General features: G+C 38.6%; 1 protein-coding gene across 1 annotated transcript in view; it reads left to right on the top strand.

Moving 5' to 3' along the window:
• DNAJC15 (DnaJ heat shock protein family (Hsp40) member C15) overlaps nt 1–2,519 on the top strand; it is an 89,215-nt gene extending 86,696 nt beyond the window's left edge. The window contains exon 6 of the mRNA XM_059684707.1: nt 2,278–2,519. Within this exon, the coding sequence (XP_059540690.1) occupies nt 2,278–2,348 (71 nt within the window). The 3' untranslated portion in view covers nt 2,349–2,519. The remainder of the gene's footprint in view (nt 1–2,277) is intronic.
• Nucleotides 2,520–15,425: the final 12,906 nt, after the last annotated feature.

The raw sequence follows: 15,425 nt of genomic DNA, 5'->3' as shown, positions 1-15,425 counted from the left end.
AAAAATCAGTGCAGAATATTGGGCTCATCATAATGCATTTTTCTTATCTCTAGGATTTTACCCTCAACACTTGACTGACTGGGTAGACCTCCTGTTCTTTCATATTGATGTGTTGTATTTTATTCAACTCTTCTATTAGTGTTAATGGGATGGTGGATCTAAAATATAATAGTTCATGACACCCCAAAGCAGAAGAGTTCTAGCAGTATTTAGTGGAAGTACAAAGGTGCAGAGGTCAAGGGTGAGGTGGGTGTTCTAATTAAATAGAATCTAGATGGTTCCTCAATAAAATTGAGCAAAATTGAAAGATTCAAATGTATATTGTTCCCATTAAGTATAGGATATATGTCACATATTGTTATAGCAATCAAGAGTCAGTGCCAGAAACAAGATGCATTAAGCAGGAGGGCATTTAGTGCAGGGAACTAGTGTTTACAAATTGTTGGAAGGTCTGAAGGAATAAATTCTAAACTAGGCCTATAAGAATAACTCTCCAAACCAGCGGCTCTGTCAGGGAAGCTACTGCCTCCTAGACTGACACTAGAACTGTACTGAGGTGCTGTTGCTGCCACTGCTACTCCACGACCTCGCTTGCTGGCAGCAATAACAAAGAGGCCCAGGAAGAAAGCCTTACCCTCACTTCAGCCTTTCAAATTTCACAATTGGTAGCAAACACTACTTGAAGGGAATGTAGGAATTGTAATTTTTGGCTTAGGAACTTTTCCAAATCTTAGGAGGGTAGAATGAGAGCCAAGCCAAAATTTCTACTGTGCACATAAGTGAAAAGTCCAGCATTCCTCTAGCATTGCCATTGATGAGTATAATGTTTAATGAGACTTTCGATTTGTACCTTTGATTTTTTTCTGTCTGCTAAATGAGCATTTATAGACTATGATTTAAATATCCAGAATGCATACCAATCAATTAAAGGTTGTGTTTGAGTTAATATTTTAATATTTATTGAGGACATACAAGATGCCTGACATTACCTAGGTAGCTCTAAAAATTTAAACAGCTTAAAAAGATTGGCATTCCCTAATTCCAAGATTATTTTCAAATCATGAAATCAGTTTGTTTCATAATCAAGTGTGTATGGAAACTTTCATCAACTTCATGTATAATTTTTATTGTATATTCAAGGACACTGTGATATATTCCATAAGTACAGCAATTTAGATCTTGATATGAAAGTGTAACTGGTATACTCAAGGGCAAAAAGCTAAATTTAGCTTCCTCCTGCATTGCCCTGTATACTACAACACCATCTTTGTTGATCTGTTTTCCTTGCTTTCTTTTTCCTTAATCAATAAAAGATTTGAATAAACTCAGGACAATTACACCAGTACTATCTATAAGTTTTTTGGACCTTTTTAAGCTGCTGAGGTCTTAATGATGTTTTCTACAGCTATCGGTGATTGAAAATTCAAGGAGAGAATAAAAACAAAGAAACTGGTCAACTATAGTGATTGCTAGCTTGACTGTTAAGCAATAAAGTGTTTAGGACTAGAAGTTGAAGGCGTACAATGCTTGAACAGGTTTAATATGACAATATGGGGCTAGTATTTTTATATGTCAAATAGGTTCTGTTTGTGATTTATAATGATTCTGAATTTGAAATTTAGCTCAATTTTTCTCTTGCTGTTTGCATTAGAAAGAATTTATTTCAAAGAACTCTAAGAAAGAACTGACTTAATTTTATTTTGGGGCACAGTAAATGTAAAACTGTATTTCATAAGTATTCTAATGGATCATTTCAGAGAACAGGGAGAATTTCCTTTAACATTATTTTTATTATCATTCTTTTATTTGTTCATCTGTATTAGTAAATATGATTTTTAGAACTGGGTAGTACATAGTTGCCTTTTTAACTTGTATTTTATTTTTGTGAAATTATAAGGTTTGATTAGACTCTAAAAGAGCCCATGGATTTCTTTACCTCACCATTCACTTAATTTCAGAAAATTCTCTGGTTAAATATTTGAATGGTAATGTCTGATCAACAAAATGTTTGAGTGTTTTTCAAATTATTCCTGATTATAACTTTCTTTCATTATCTTTCTCAGATGTTGTCTTTGATTGTTGGGTATCTGTAGTGCTTCACTAAACAAGTTTAATTTATGCTGTTTTGATTTCTAGTCAGCTTATAAATTAATTTGTGAGAGAATGGATGGGTGGGAAAATATCAGAGAATTATAATTAAGATTGTTCTTCTTTTTGAGACTTAAAAATGTCAATAATAAAGTGTGTTTTAATTCAATTATTTTTCTTTGTCCTCAGGTGGATCTCCATACTTAGCAACCAAAATAAATGAAGCAAAGGACTTGCTGGAAGAAACCACCAAACATTGATTGATGCTCAAATACTACAATGAAGGAAAAAAAGGGGGTGCTTAAAAAACAAAGTCCTGTGTATTTAATCTAAACCACCACTGACCATCATAATTCCCGTATATGTACATGTGCTAACCCTAAATAATTTATTCCACTGTTATGTGGTATAATAATAAAAGATTAATAATCTGTCTTTTTATTATCTTTTAAAAGAACACCTTAAAATTCTATAACTGATCTTTTTTTCTTATTGTCTTACTTTCTCTGTGATAATCATACATTTTAATATTTCTGTTCTATTAGTTTAAAATTCCCCATATTCTTCTCTCTCACAAAAAGTATCCAAAAAATATGATCCTCAATAATGTAATTGGTATTTGTGAGCAATAAATAGAAATGTCTTTACTGTTTATACAGGGTAGGCAAAAGTAGGTTTACAGTTGCATTGAATTCTTTTGAGTTAATAAAGCTACTGTAAATCTACTTTTGCCTATTCCGGTGTTTATACTCACATTGTCCCAGTTTTCTCAGAGAAATTTAGTACTCTGTTGTTTAAGTGGCTTTAAATGTTTTGAGACCAAACACTGACTGCTATCCCATGGGGAAAGGATCTGAAACTTAATGGAATTTACAGAATGGTATTTTCTGAAGTAGTGGTTAGGACTCATTAAAGAACTCTGCTCTCTCTGAGACCCTATAGCTGAAGCATGAGAACTTGGAGAGCTACTAAAATGATTAAAGATTTACAAAATGAGCCCTATGAGGGAAGGCTGAAAGAGCTGTGAGAAGTCTGAGGAGTTTGTATTTAATTATAGTCTTCCGGTACTGTATATTTATTCAATTATTCATTCAGATATTCATTGAGCACTTACAATGTGTAGGATGCTGTTGTGGGCCCTGTGGGAGTTACAGGTGTGAACCAGACATAGATCCTGACCCAAAGGGTCTTATATTTCGAAAAAAGATAAATCACAAGAATACTATTAAAGATGTATAGATGATATACTAAGGAAGTTCAAGAGGAGAAAGTAATATTTTAAACTGAGAGCATTGAGGGAGCTCCATAGAGTAAGTGGCATAGAGCTGGGCTTTCAAAACAATAAGTGATATTGTTTTTATATGACTGGAAAGTCAGTACATTTCTTTTGAGATCAGTCAGAATAGTAGAAATGGGATATTTATTACTGTGAATAGAGTGTGGGGTTTCTCAAAAGCAAAGGGTTGACATATGGTGTTGAGGGGCTGGTCCTGTGGTTTACACTGCATTAAATTATTTCCTTAAAACAGCCACTGGTCATCATCACTTTACTATTCCAAAGGTGAGAAAACAGATTCAGATACAGAGTTACCAGCATTATTTTCTAGCATGTACTACTTTACAAATTCTGCATTCATCCCAGATAAACTGAACTACTGTATTTTATCTATCTAAAAATAATTTTTAATATCTAGATGCATCTTTGGTTTATTGCATCCTGTAGTTCGGAAGTTCTCCATGTTGGCAATATTATCAGTATTGAGTTGAATCATTCCTGTTGTGGGAGCTCTCCTGTGCAATGTTGGGCGATGGGCGACATCCATGCTTGCACCTGCTAAAGACCAGTAGCACCCCCTCAGTTGTGACAATTACAAATGTTTACAGACATTGCCAAATGATCCCGGGGGGTGCAAACTTGCCCCTGGTTGAGAGCCATGCTATAAATTTGTAGTATGTTTTCTTTTGGTACATAAACTAATGGCCTGACTTAAAGTTGATTGAATTTCAGAGTTAGTAAAATATCATTCTTGCTTTAAAGTCTCCTTGCACATCCTAATTTTATTGCGCTTCAATATTTTTCATTTTTCTGCTCACTGTTATCTTTGTACCTTAGATGCCCTTCTAATCCTCAGATCTTCATATGCTCAAAGTCTAGAGGTCCCTGAAGGCCAAACTAAAATGTATCTCTTCTTTCCTGGTGCTTCCAGTAAAAGTAATATGAATCAACTCTCGGAGAGCAGAGACCATATCTTTCTTGTTTACTGCCACATTGGCACCCAGTAAATATTGGTTGAATGAATGAATGAATATATTCTCACACCACTTTATTGCTCATTTTATAGTACTTACATCTTGGTACTGTGTGTAATACGCCTTATTTCTCCATTAAAGAACCTTTCGAGCAAAAATGTTGTCATTTATCTTTGTAACCTCTTCCATGTATTTAGTAGCCATCATAAAGTTGTAAGTACTAAGAAAATGTTTTCTGAATACTATACTTCACAAAATGTTACCACTAATTTTGAAAGTTATGCTAAGCAATATATGGGCACCCTCAGGACATACCTTTTAATTGACATACTTTCTAATGCATACTGTATTCGTGAGAATTTGAGTCCCCAGCATTAGCTTGGAATTTCTTTCATTCTCATTTTTCTACTAAGCATGTGCCGTAGAGTTAGTTGTTGTTTTGAATATTATCCTCCTATAACTTGATCTTGGGCAGTGTCTATAATTGCCTCATCTATAGAATAGAGGAAATGATAATTCTAATAAGGTGTTTTAGGAAATAATGTGTAAAGCATTTAGTCACATAGCAAGTACTCAAAAAATGTAAGTATTACTTCTTTCACTGCTCCTTTAAATTTAAATCTTTGAATACCTTGAATTAAGGTTTGAGGTGTGTTCCAGTAATCATTTATCTTACTCTTGAATCTGCAATTTGGGAGCACTTGGTGTGGATGGCTGGTCTCTATTTCATGCAGCCTCAATTGGAGCCACTTCAAGTTAGTACTGGCTGCTGGCTGGGAGCCCCAGTTCCTCTCCGCAGAGGCTTCTCCAGTGGCTACTAGAGCATCATCACACGATGGTAGAAAGTGGTCCAGAGACAGGAAGTGGAAGCTGCAATCCACCTCGCTCTGAACACTGGCAGTCATAGAGCCCGCCTAGATTTCAAAGGGAGAGGATAGAGAGAATTGTGAAATGATTAGTGGTCATCTTTACTATGTAGCAGGGCAGGATTTGGGTCCCCCAACCCTAGTCAAATCAGTTAAGGCATTGTTTTTTAAAAACATTATCAGGGCCCTAACCAGTTTGGCTCAGCGGATAGAGCGTCAGCCTGCAGACTCAAGGGTCCCAGGTTTGATTCTGGTCAAGGGCATGTACCTTGGTTGCGGGCACATCCCCAGTAGGGGGCGTGCAAGAGGCAGCTGATCGATGTTTCTCTCTCATTGATGTTTCTGACTCTCTATCCCTCTCCCCTCCTCTCTGTAAAAAATCAATAAAATATATTTTTAAAAAAACCCATAAAAACATTATCAGGAATGTAGAATTTAAGTACAGCTACCTGAAACAGTTTCAGATGATACAACTGCTATTTTAGGTAGATATTCAGTAGTCATTCTCTAAGTGGCAATGTCATAAAATTGGATTTTAAACAGCTACCCATCCTCATTATCCGTAAAGGCTTATTTGAATGGTTACCTATCTTCAGTAAAGATTGCTTGTACATATTTGCTGTCATTGCATATTCTTCTTAATTAAGTCTTTGTTGCTATTGCAGCTTCTGTTTAAATTTTTTTATCTTAGATGCAATCTGAGGGAGCAGGAAGGACCTTTCAAAAACAAAACAATTTAAAAAAAAACAAAACAATTTTTTCTTAGATTCCAGAGAAAGTGTAAGTCAAATGGACAGCCAATTAAAAGGGAGTCCAGGATGCCATTTAGACTATGGTAGATAGTGCCAATCTCCAGCATAAAGTCAAAAGTGGAGAGAAGTTACTAAGGGAAAAGTGTGTCGATTGTGGAAGACTATTTTATTTAGTCTTTTTTTTTTTTTTGCTTAAAGTATTACAAAGAGTAGTACATATGTCCTCTTTTTCCCCCCTTGACCTTCCCCCGGCCTCCCCTACCCCCCAGTATCTTGTGTCCATTGGTTATGCTTATATGCATACATACAAGTCCTTCAATTGATCTCTTACCCACCTCCCCACCCCCCGAACCCTCCCTGGCCTTCCCGCTGTAGTTTGGTGCTGCCCTGCCTCTGTATCTTTTTTTTCATCAGTTTATAATGGTCTTTATTTATCCTTAAATGAGTGAGGTCATGTGGTATTTTTCTTTCATTGACTGACTTATTTCACTTAGCATAATGCTCTCCAGTTCCATCCATGCCGTTGCAAATGGTAAGAGGTCCTTCTTTTTTACAGCAGCATAGTATTCCATTGTGTAGATGTACCACAGTTTTCTAATACATTCATCTGCTGATAGGCACTAAAGCTGTTTCCAAATCTTTGCAATGGTAAATTGTGCTGCTATGAACATAGGGGTGCATATATCCTTTCTGATTGGTGTTTCTGGTTTCTTGGGATATATTCCTAGAAGTGGGATCACTGGGTCAAATGGGAGTTCCATTTTTAACTTTTTAAGGAAACTCCATACTGTCTTCCATAGTGGCTGCACCAGTCTGCATTCCCACCAGCAGTGCACGAGTGTTCCCTTTTCTCCACATCCTTTCCAGCACTTGTCATTTGTTGATTCTTAAACCATTTCTTTATTTGATTTGAAATGCATCTTAGTCATTCAGCAAATATTGTACATTTACTATGTCATGCAGTAAAAATATAAATTCATTCTTAATATGTATAGTATGCTCAAACTAAATAGAAAAGATTCTTAAACATAGAGTGTTTTTTTTTTCCCTTGGTACTTTTGAATTAAGAAATGGAAGCTTATGATTACCCAGCAGGGTCATTAGAAATAACATATTTTATCCAAGTACAAAAATTCTTTGGTTGTCATAGGAAACCTTGAACACAGTAAAGAGCTTTTAATGACATATCTTCAACACATTTGGCAATTAGCTTAAGGTAGTTTAATGACATTTGTCAGAGATGATGAATGAGCCAGGCCCTTGATGGTCAAAGATGTGAAGTTTCTCTGACTCAACCCACCCACTTAGGATGAGCTACAGAGGCTGAGTGAGGAGTGAAAATCCAAGTAGGCCAGCTCATTTCACACCGTGGAACCACGCTCTCGCAGGCACTGCACCTCGCTCAGCAGTCACCTCCTGAAATAAGGCCTCTGCTGCACGGGGGATTTGATGGCAGAGAGTAAATGTGTCAGCATTGTTCCTCCCTCCTAATGGAAAGGCAACCAAAAAAGCGTATCTCATTAACACTAGATCAGTATCATGTACTTGTCAAAAACATTACATGAATTATGAGCTAAAATTTCATTTCTGGTGGAGTTATACATATGAAATTAAGATTTTTGTTAGAATAATTTATTAGCTGGTAAAGTTGAGAAGGTTTTCGGGGCTCATTTTTTTAAGGTAGAATCTAAGTTATCTGGATTATTGCCTACCAGTGAAATTGCTGGGCATGGTAGACAAAGAAAATGTTCCTTCTAATGATTTTTATGAGCTGAGTAGCTATTGTTCCCAGCTAAGTGCTTTTTTCCTTTTTATATTGTTGCTGAGCAAAAGAATTTATGAAAAGCTTTAAAAAATATTAAAAACCCTGCTCAATTGAAATGCAAGTTCATTAAGTACTGTTCATTTCTCTTTCTGCCATAATAACCCTTTCCCCCTCTGCTCTGTTGAACAGTGCCTAGCAGCACTGGTCAACATTTGAAGTCTGAACAGACTATGATACAGATATTCAATCTCCAGCATTCAGGGTGAGTTTAATTTAACATTGGCAGGATATGATCTCTTAAGCTAGATGTTAGCCAAAAATTTCAAATTCTTACCTCAACTTAGAGAAAGAAAGTGCCCCGTCCCTGGAAAATAAAAATCCACAGTGGAAAACTTAACTTGATTTTGACAAGATGAAAATCATCTTGAGATACTGATGCAATGCTGACATCTAAGCTTTAGTGCTAAAGACCAACAAATTAGAATCAGCTCATTTTCATTAATCCAAAATAATTTTTTAAGTGTTATTTATTGATTTCAGGGAGAGGGGGGAAATGATTTGTTGTTTCCACTTTTTCATTCATTGGTTGCTTCTTGTATGTTCACCGACTGGGGATTGAACCTATAACCTTGGCATATGGGGATGATGCTCTAACCAACTGAGCTACCTGACCAAGGCCATATATATATATATATATATTTAGTATTAATCTTCACCTGAAGATATGTTTTAATTGATTTTAGAAGAGAGGAAGGGAGAGAGAGAGCGACAACAATGTGAAAGAGATACATCGATCAACTGCCTCCCCTAAGTGCCCCAACCCGGGATCAAATCTGCAATCTGGGTATGTGCCCTGACAGGAAATCGAACCTGCAACCTTCTGGTGCATGGGGACAATGCTCCAACCAATTGAGCTACCCAGCCAGGGCTTAAAATATATATTTTTAATTTTATTAATAGCTAATACTTGTTAAGTACCTTATGCCAAGCTTCCTATCTCCGTTACCTCTTAATTTTCATAGCACCCCTAAGAGATTGGTACTGTTATCATCCCCATTTTACAGGTGCAGAAACAAAGGCTCAGAGGAGTTTAGGAACTTTGCCAGCATTATACAGCTAGTGAGTGGTGGGACTAGGATCCAAATCCAATTTGGCTTGACTAAAGCACATGCTCTTCCCATTTTATCATACAAATTCTGGATGCCTGGGAGTCAGTCGAATGAAGGGGCTTGCATGGCTCTTGGCTCATTCTTTGGTGTTTGTGACGCTTGTTTATAGATTGTGAAAATAGGTTTTTGGAAAGATCCAATGTCATTGGCATTATGAGCAAGGAGTACCTAATGCCTTTAATTCTGCCCTGGAAGTTGATGATGTCCATCCAGTTGTACATAGCAAAAGTTCAGTTGCAAAGTTTATCCGTGTGGGTTTCTCTGACTGAGGAAACTTGGAGATTTTACTTGAAACATTGGCAAGAGCTTCCAAGGAGAACATGTAGAGCAGGCACAGAAGACAGCTCAGGATTGTTCAGTAAAATTTTTAAAAATTGCTTTCCAATATTCTCAACTGTGAACTGGGTTATTTGTTCATGCCATGCTTTTATGTCAAATTCCAAATTTATATTTTGCACAGTTATAGGGTGTCTAGTAGAACCCATAAAACTTTAGTCACCACTGAAGAAAGTCTCTGAAATTATGCTTTTCAGTTGCTCAAATTAAGTAATGCAAAGATTCTAACCCCTAGAGCAGTGGTTCTCAACCTTCCTAATGCCACGACCCTTTAATACAGTTCCTCATGTTGTGGTGACCCCCAACCATAAAATTATTTTCGTTGCTACTTCATAATTGTAATTTTGCTACTGTTATGAATGGTAATGTAAATATCTGAGATGCAGGATGTATTTTCATTGTTACAAATTGAACATAAAGCATAGTGATTAATCACAAAACAATATGTAATTATATATGTGTTTTCTGATGGTCTCAGGCGACCCCTGTCAAAGGGTCGTTCGACCCCCAAAGGGGTCTCGACCCACAGGTTGAGAACCGCTGCCCTAGAGGTTTCTAACACCTCCTGACTATAATGCTCATACTTAACTTGTGAGTTCCCTGAATGCTAAATAAACCTATATTCAAAAATAAGTGCATTCCGAAGCCAACTCGGTCATTTTTCCATTTACCTGCTGTTTTGGATTATTGTTTTTGCTCTTCCCTTCTATGAATGTGAATAATCAGAGTTGATTTCAGAACTGTTTATATGTTGGTTTCCAAGCCTCTGGAGCAGGAAGAAATGATCTAATGTCTGTCCTCTGGTGGTGAGATGTCAGACTATACCTGCAAAGTCTGCTTCTCTCGGGTTGTCCTGGAATGCTGTGTAGTGCAGCGTTGCAGAAAGAGCAGCAGGCACACACGGAAATGCAACCCTCCTAATTAACACTGCTCAGATCTGACTTATGCTTCGCTCCTCAGCTTCTAGGTGCTTAGGTATTCAGTTTGCATTCTAATCTATTATATTTGATACTTATATGTATACTGTATACTTGTTTGGGGTTTTTCCCCCTTGTAAACAGATTTTTAAATCTAATATGTGAAAATAGATAAATACAGTTGTGTTTGTTTTGCTTTAAAATTGTAAAAGAAAAGCTAGATACTTTTATCTTTCTAGTTTCCCCAGTGCAGTTACAATAAAATCTGACTTGCTAAAATTGATTTGATACAGTTTTTCCGCTGTACAACTGGTAAAAGGTGCTAACCTAATGTAGCTTCTTCCACCTTGAGCATGAAGGACTGCTGCTTTTACCTCCTTACTTCATGAGATGTTTGGCCTAGTTGTCCCTCAGGATACAGTATTGATTAGTTCAGTTCTAAAGACAGCTATCAGAAACCAAAATCATAGACTTGCAGATTTTCTCAAAAGAAATTACTGAAACTTGGGTTTTTACCCTTATACCCAAATAAGCAATGAAAATATAGAAATCAGCCCAACAATACTTTACAATTGACTTTTGTATTTATCTTGTAATGCAAATGCCAAAGAAAGTGCCTGGTTCCTTGCTTTGTTTACTTGTTTCTTGCCTCTGGTGTCTTCATATCAATTTTTGGCCTGCAGTACTTTACACTGCATAAAGAGCTCTAAACATAGGCCTTGGTAATGGAAATGCTGACACAACCGAACTGTCACCCTTAAAATATGTTGTTGAATATGTCTGCACAAAGGCCCGGATCCCATACTTGGTGTAAGAGAAGAATAAGGCCACTGTTCAGAGTCCAGGTCTAACGGGAGGAGAGGAGAAATGGAGGTGCCCTCTGTTTCTCCTCTGACCCTTTCATCGTCTTCCTCCCCTCACCCCCACACTGAGCCCCGTGGAATGGCCACGCCTTAACGATCCACCAAGGCCAGTTGGACCTTCAGTGGTACAGTACACGTTGCACTCACTTCACTGGCATGGAGGTCCTCTTTTTGTCATCTGTGATCTCTTTTCAGATCAGATGAAGGACTGATAGTGTTGGGTTAACATACATAAAGGGACTATCTACCATAAAGCACAAATCTGAATTTTGTTTTGTCAGGGGAAGAGTATGTTTTTCACAGCAGTCTTGTGAATTAAGAACAATATATAGGATCACATGGTGAACACATTATCTCTGACTCTGTTGATGGAATTTATGTGTGGAACATCAATTTTCTTTACAGACATAATTGAGTCCATATTACCATGATATGAAGTTGCAAGAATCCATACGGAGTGTGGTATGTTAAATTTTAACAAATGTAAATGAAGGGGAAAATCAGAAAACCTGAAAATATACAATTGATAAAATTATTCATTTGAATTTTTTTTGCTCAAAATATATGCAAAGCAAAACTATTCTCTATATATTCTTTGTGTAGAAATACAAAGACAAATAGATTATTTTACCATGTTTGTGTGTGTATGTGTTTTTTTTTAATAGAGCATGTCGGACCGAAGGGTGGTTGCTAGGGTCTGGTGTGTGGCTCGGTGATGCACTCAGCTCCTTCCTTAGGGCTCTGAGTAGAGTGTCCGGTACCAGCGGGTCTGCGGGCCTCTTGTCTTTCTTAATATGAAGGGATTAGGGTTTTCGCCCCTAAAGCCGAGCTGACAGTTAGTTACTCCTGGGGAAGGAGGAACCATCTGGCTGACTAATTTGTCACTGGTCTAACTGACTGGAAATATCTGGAGCCACGGACACCTCGTTAGTGGAGGTTAGCAGGAGGTCAGGCGGTAATTGCTCGAGTCTCATCACTGGCAGCAGTGGAATTACCATAGTGTAAATTGGTTTTAGGGGAAACATTGATCAACCAAAAGAGCTTTAAAGAGTCTTAGTGTTCGGATTCAAGCTCGGGTTCCTACTTTCCAGACTCAATGAGGAAATGCATGGCCAGTGACTCTATGTGTTCCCCTTTTCACCCCCTGCAGCCACTTCTGTTCTCAAGGCTGCTTAAGCCTAAAACAGCTTTTGGTCTTTGCTGTCTTGGAGTTATAAATCCACAATGGTAGGAAAAGTTGGTGTGTTTTTTTTCTCCTAATAAACCTGTCTACCTTTGTCTTCTCTGACTCTTGCCTTTTTTTTTTTTTTTTTTTTACTTTTGTACCAGTTACACCATCAGCCATCAAGACACTCATGGCCTGGGGGCGCTGAGGCATGATTCCTGCTGGGCGGTTGGTAAGCTGTGTCCACAGCTCAGCTCCTCAGTCTGCCATGCCTTGCTTTCTCCTCATGGAATACCACCCACCTTCCTGCCCACAGAGTGAGACCGCGAGACTAATGAGAAAGGAGTGGGAAGTAATGAGAAATGCATTGAATGTTCTGGGCTCCTTGAAGAGAGGTGTTTGTTGGAGGCATTACTAATATTTTTGCGAGGAACAGCAACATCAATTTCTCATCTGAGAACCATTCTGCATTTGCACGGTCACTAGAGTGTTGAACCTTTCTCTTTTCTAAATGGGGGAGTGCCTCACCCATGACCTAATAGCACAGACTTGGATGTTGGTATTTTTTATTTCCAGCTCCAAGCATAAATCTTGGCTGCATTTTTCAGGTAGGTGGCTAGGAGAGCTTATATGTGTTTAAATCTATCTTAGGTAAATCTGCATTATTTTGTTTTCTCTCTGGGGCTGGGTGTATGAGTCAGTCCAGCACGTACTCCATTGTGCAAAGTGCCCTGGACTGGCCCCTGCTGAAACTTACCACACTGACAAATTTCCTTTGCAACCCAGCCAATCAGGTGTCCAACTATACCTTTAAGCCAATTAGTGTTTTTCACAGAGCCAGGTGCAAAGCTGCCAGGTAACATCTGCAAATGACTGGCCCTGCTCTAATGGGATCTGCATATGTTCGGCTCCATATGAAGATGTTTTTCATCTGACACAGAGTCATCTCTGGTCTTGTTCTCCACCCACTCCATTAAGCAGACACACCTACACGTGTTACCGACTTGATCCGCTTTCACGAGCAGGTGGTGCCTCGTGTTTCTCGCCTGGTGCTAATATTTATGTGATGCCTTTTGGGAAACTATCCACCCATCTCAAGCACTTTCAGAGGGAAAGGGGCAACAAATCTTTATGTAATTATCAAGGCATTTTCTGACAATTACTGCATGTCTTACCTAAGTTATCCAATAAAGGTTTATTTAAGAATTTCTTTTTAACAATGTTTAAAGATGGCAATTTTTCTCAAATGAGTTTCTATAACTTGGAGGACTGAGTACTTGAGTTCTAGTCCCCTAGCTCTGCAGCTAATGAGCTCTGTAACTCGGAGCAGGACACAGCCTTTTCCTGAGCCACTTGGACTGGCTGCACCCACTCTCCAAGGGGCGTACTGTCTGTAGAAGCAGCACACATTCCCGAGTCACTTCTCTGATACACTTTCTGTCAGCAGAGTGATCTTAGGGAAGTTTTGGTTTTCTGACTCATAAAATGGGTATAGTAATGTAGACCTTAAAGGGTTATTTGGGAAGTTTGATTTCACAGACATGGATGTGCAAGTTAATGCCATGGTAGCTTTTTAAAAATGATCATTTGTATTGCTTATCTTTTTGGCTCTACTGCTGTTTTATTTCAAGGACAGTACAAATATTACAACAATAATAAATGTTTTCTAAATAAAAAAACAAATTACCAGTAATTTCAACATCCTGATATTAGTCATTTTCTTTTTTTCTGGAGCCCCTTCCAGTACATCTTAATATAGAGACTAAGGGATTTGTCGTAGGAAATGCCTGTGGACAAATATGCATGTCTCTTGATTGGAAATCAAACTATAGTATTTTACAGTGACATTATAATGAAATTAGGATCTCTTCACTAAAATAAATAGCTGATCAGCAATACTTTGTCTTAGTTATTGTCTAATAGCTGGAAAATTGGTCCAAGAGAATTTAGAGAAAAAAAGATAGCCCTTTGGCCAGGTTTATGGCAAAACAAGGTCTGATATTAACAGCTGTCAATTATTGAGTGGCTGATATTTGTGCCAAACATTATGTGTATACATTATCTCTTTAATCCTTATAACAACCCAGTAGCTAGGTATTTTTATCCTTATTCCTCCCATGGAGAGTTGGTTCAAGGGCTTAAGCACCTTTCTCAGAATCACAATTAGCAAGGGACGGAGTTGGACCTGCTCCCAGGTTGTCTCACCCCGAAGTCCAGAAGTCTGTGCTCTGTCCCCATATCCTGCTGCCTCCCAAGGAGCATTCCCAGCTGAGTACACAGCTTGCCCCTAAGATTCTCAGCCTACGTTTCTGAAACTTTCCCTCCTGGCTTAAAGTGCATGCCTGGAATTTTATTGTCTTCTCCGATGGTCATTCATTCCGATATGACAACAATACAAAGACCGCCCGGCCTCTCAGGACATCTGTCACTTGTCATGTTGCATTTAGGACACCAGAGAAGGCGCCCAGCAAAATGCACTGGAGTCACTTTTGTGACAGACTGAAGAAGCTGGAGCTGGAACTGGAAATGACCTTGTGGACGTCCAGACCCTTAGCTGCAGTCTGATGGAGTTCCAGATCTGTGGCTTTTTAAAGCACTTCATTACCGCGAGGAGGATAAACACTGAGTTAAAAGGGAGGGCGGTAGGTCTGGGGGCAAGAGAGAACGTTATCACGTGTATGTTCGCTCCATTGGGAAACAGCAGGATTCTAACAACCCAGGCTTTGGAGGCAGACAAATGTGAGTTTAAATTCTGGTTCATATGCTTACTTGCTTTGGATAAGTTACTTAACCTCTTTGAGCCCCCAGTTTCCTTATCTCTAAAGTAGGGATAACATCACCACTTCACAGGATTGCTGTGAGGATGAAATAAAGTGATGTGTGTGAAACATCAAACATAGTGCCTGGTCCGTAGCTGTGTTTGTAAATGATTTCCTTTCTCTACTTTGGCTGTTTCTTGGAATCACCTGTGTAGCTTTTACAACTCTAATGTTCAGGCAGCATGCCAGACTAGCAGACTTTCTGGAGTGGGGGCCAAGCAACAGTATTTTTAAAGCCCCACCGGTATTTCCACGTCCAGCCAAGGTTGAGCATCCAGTGCTGGATGCAGGCTGAGTGTCCCAGCACTTGCTCAGGCCTGGTCTGTCTGCACGGGGTGTGGGAGCATAGCTCAGGAGGCAGCAGGGACTGAGGCCCTGGGCAGTGTGAGAGGGCCTGTCAGCTCTTTCCGGAAGCTGTGGGCAGGGCCATCCCCA

Source organism: Myotis daubentonii, chromosome 2 (genome assembly GCF_963259705.1).
Source record: "Myotis daubentonii chromosome 2, mMyoDau2.1, whole genome shotgun sequence".
Classification (NCBI taxonomy): Eukaryota; Metazoa; Chordata; class Mammalia; order Chiroptera; family Vespertilionidae; genus Myotis; species Myotis daubentonii.
Note: the sequence above shows the minus strand (reverse complement) of the source record. Positions and strands in the feature narration are given on the sequence as shown.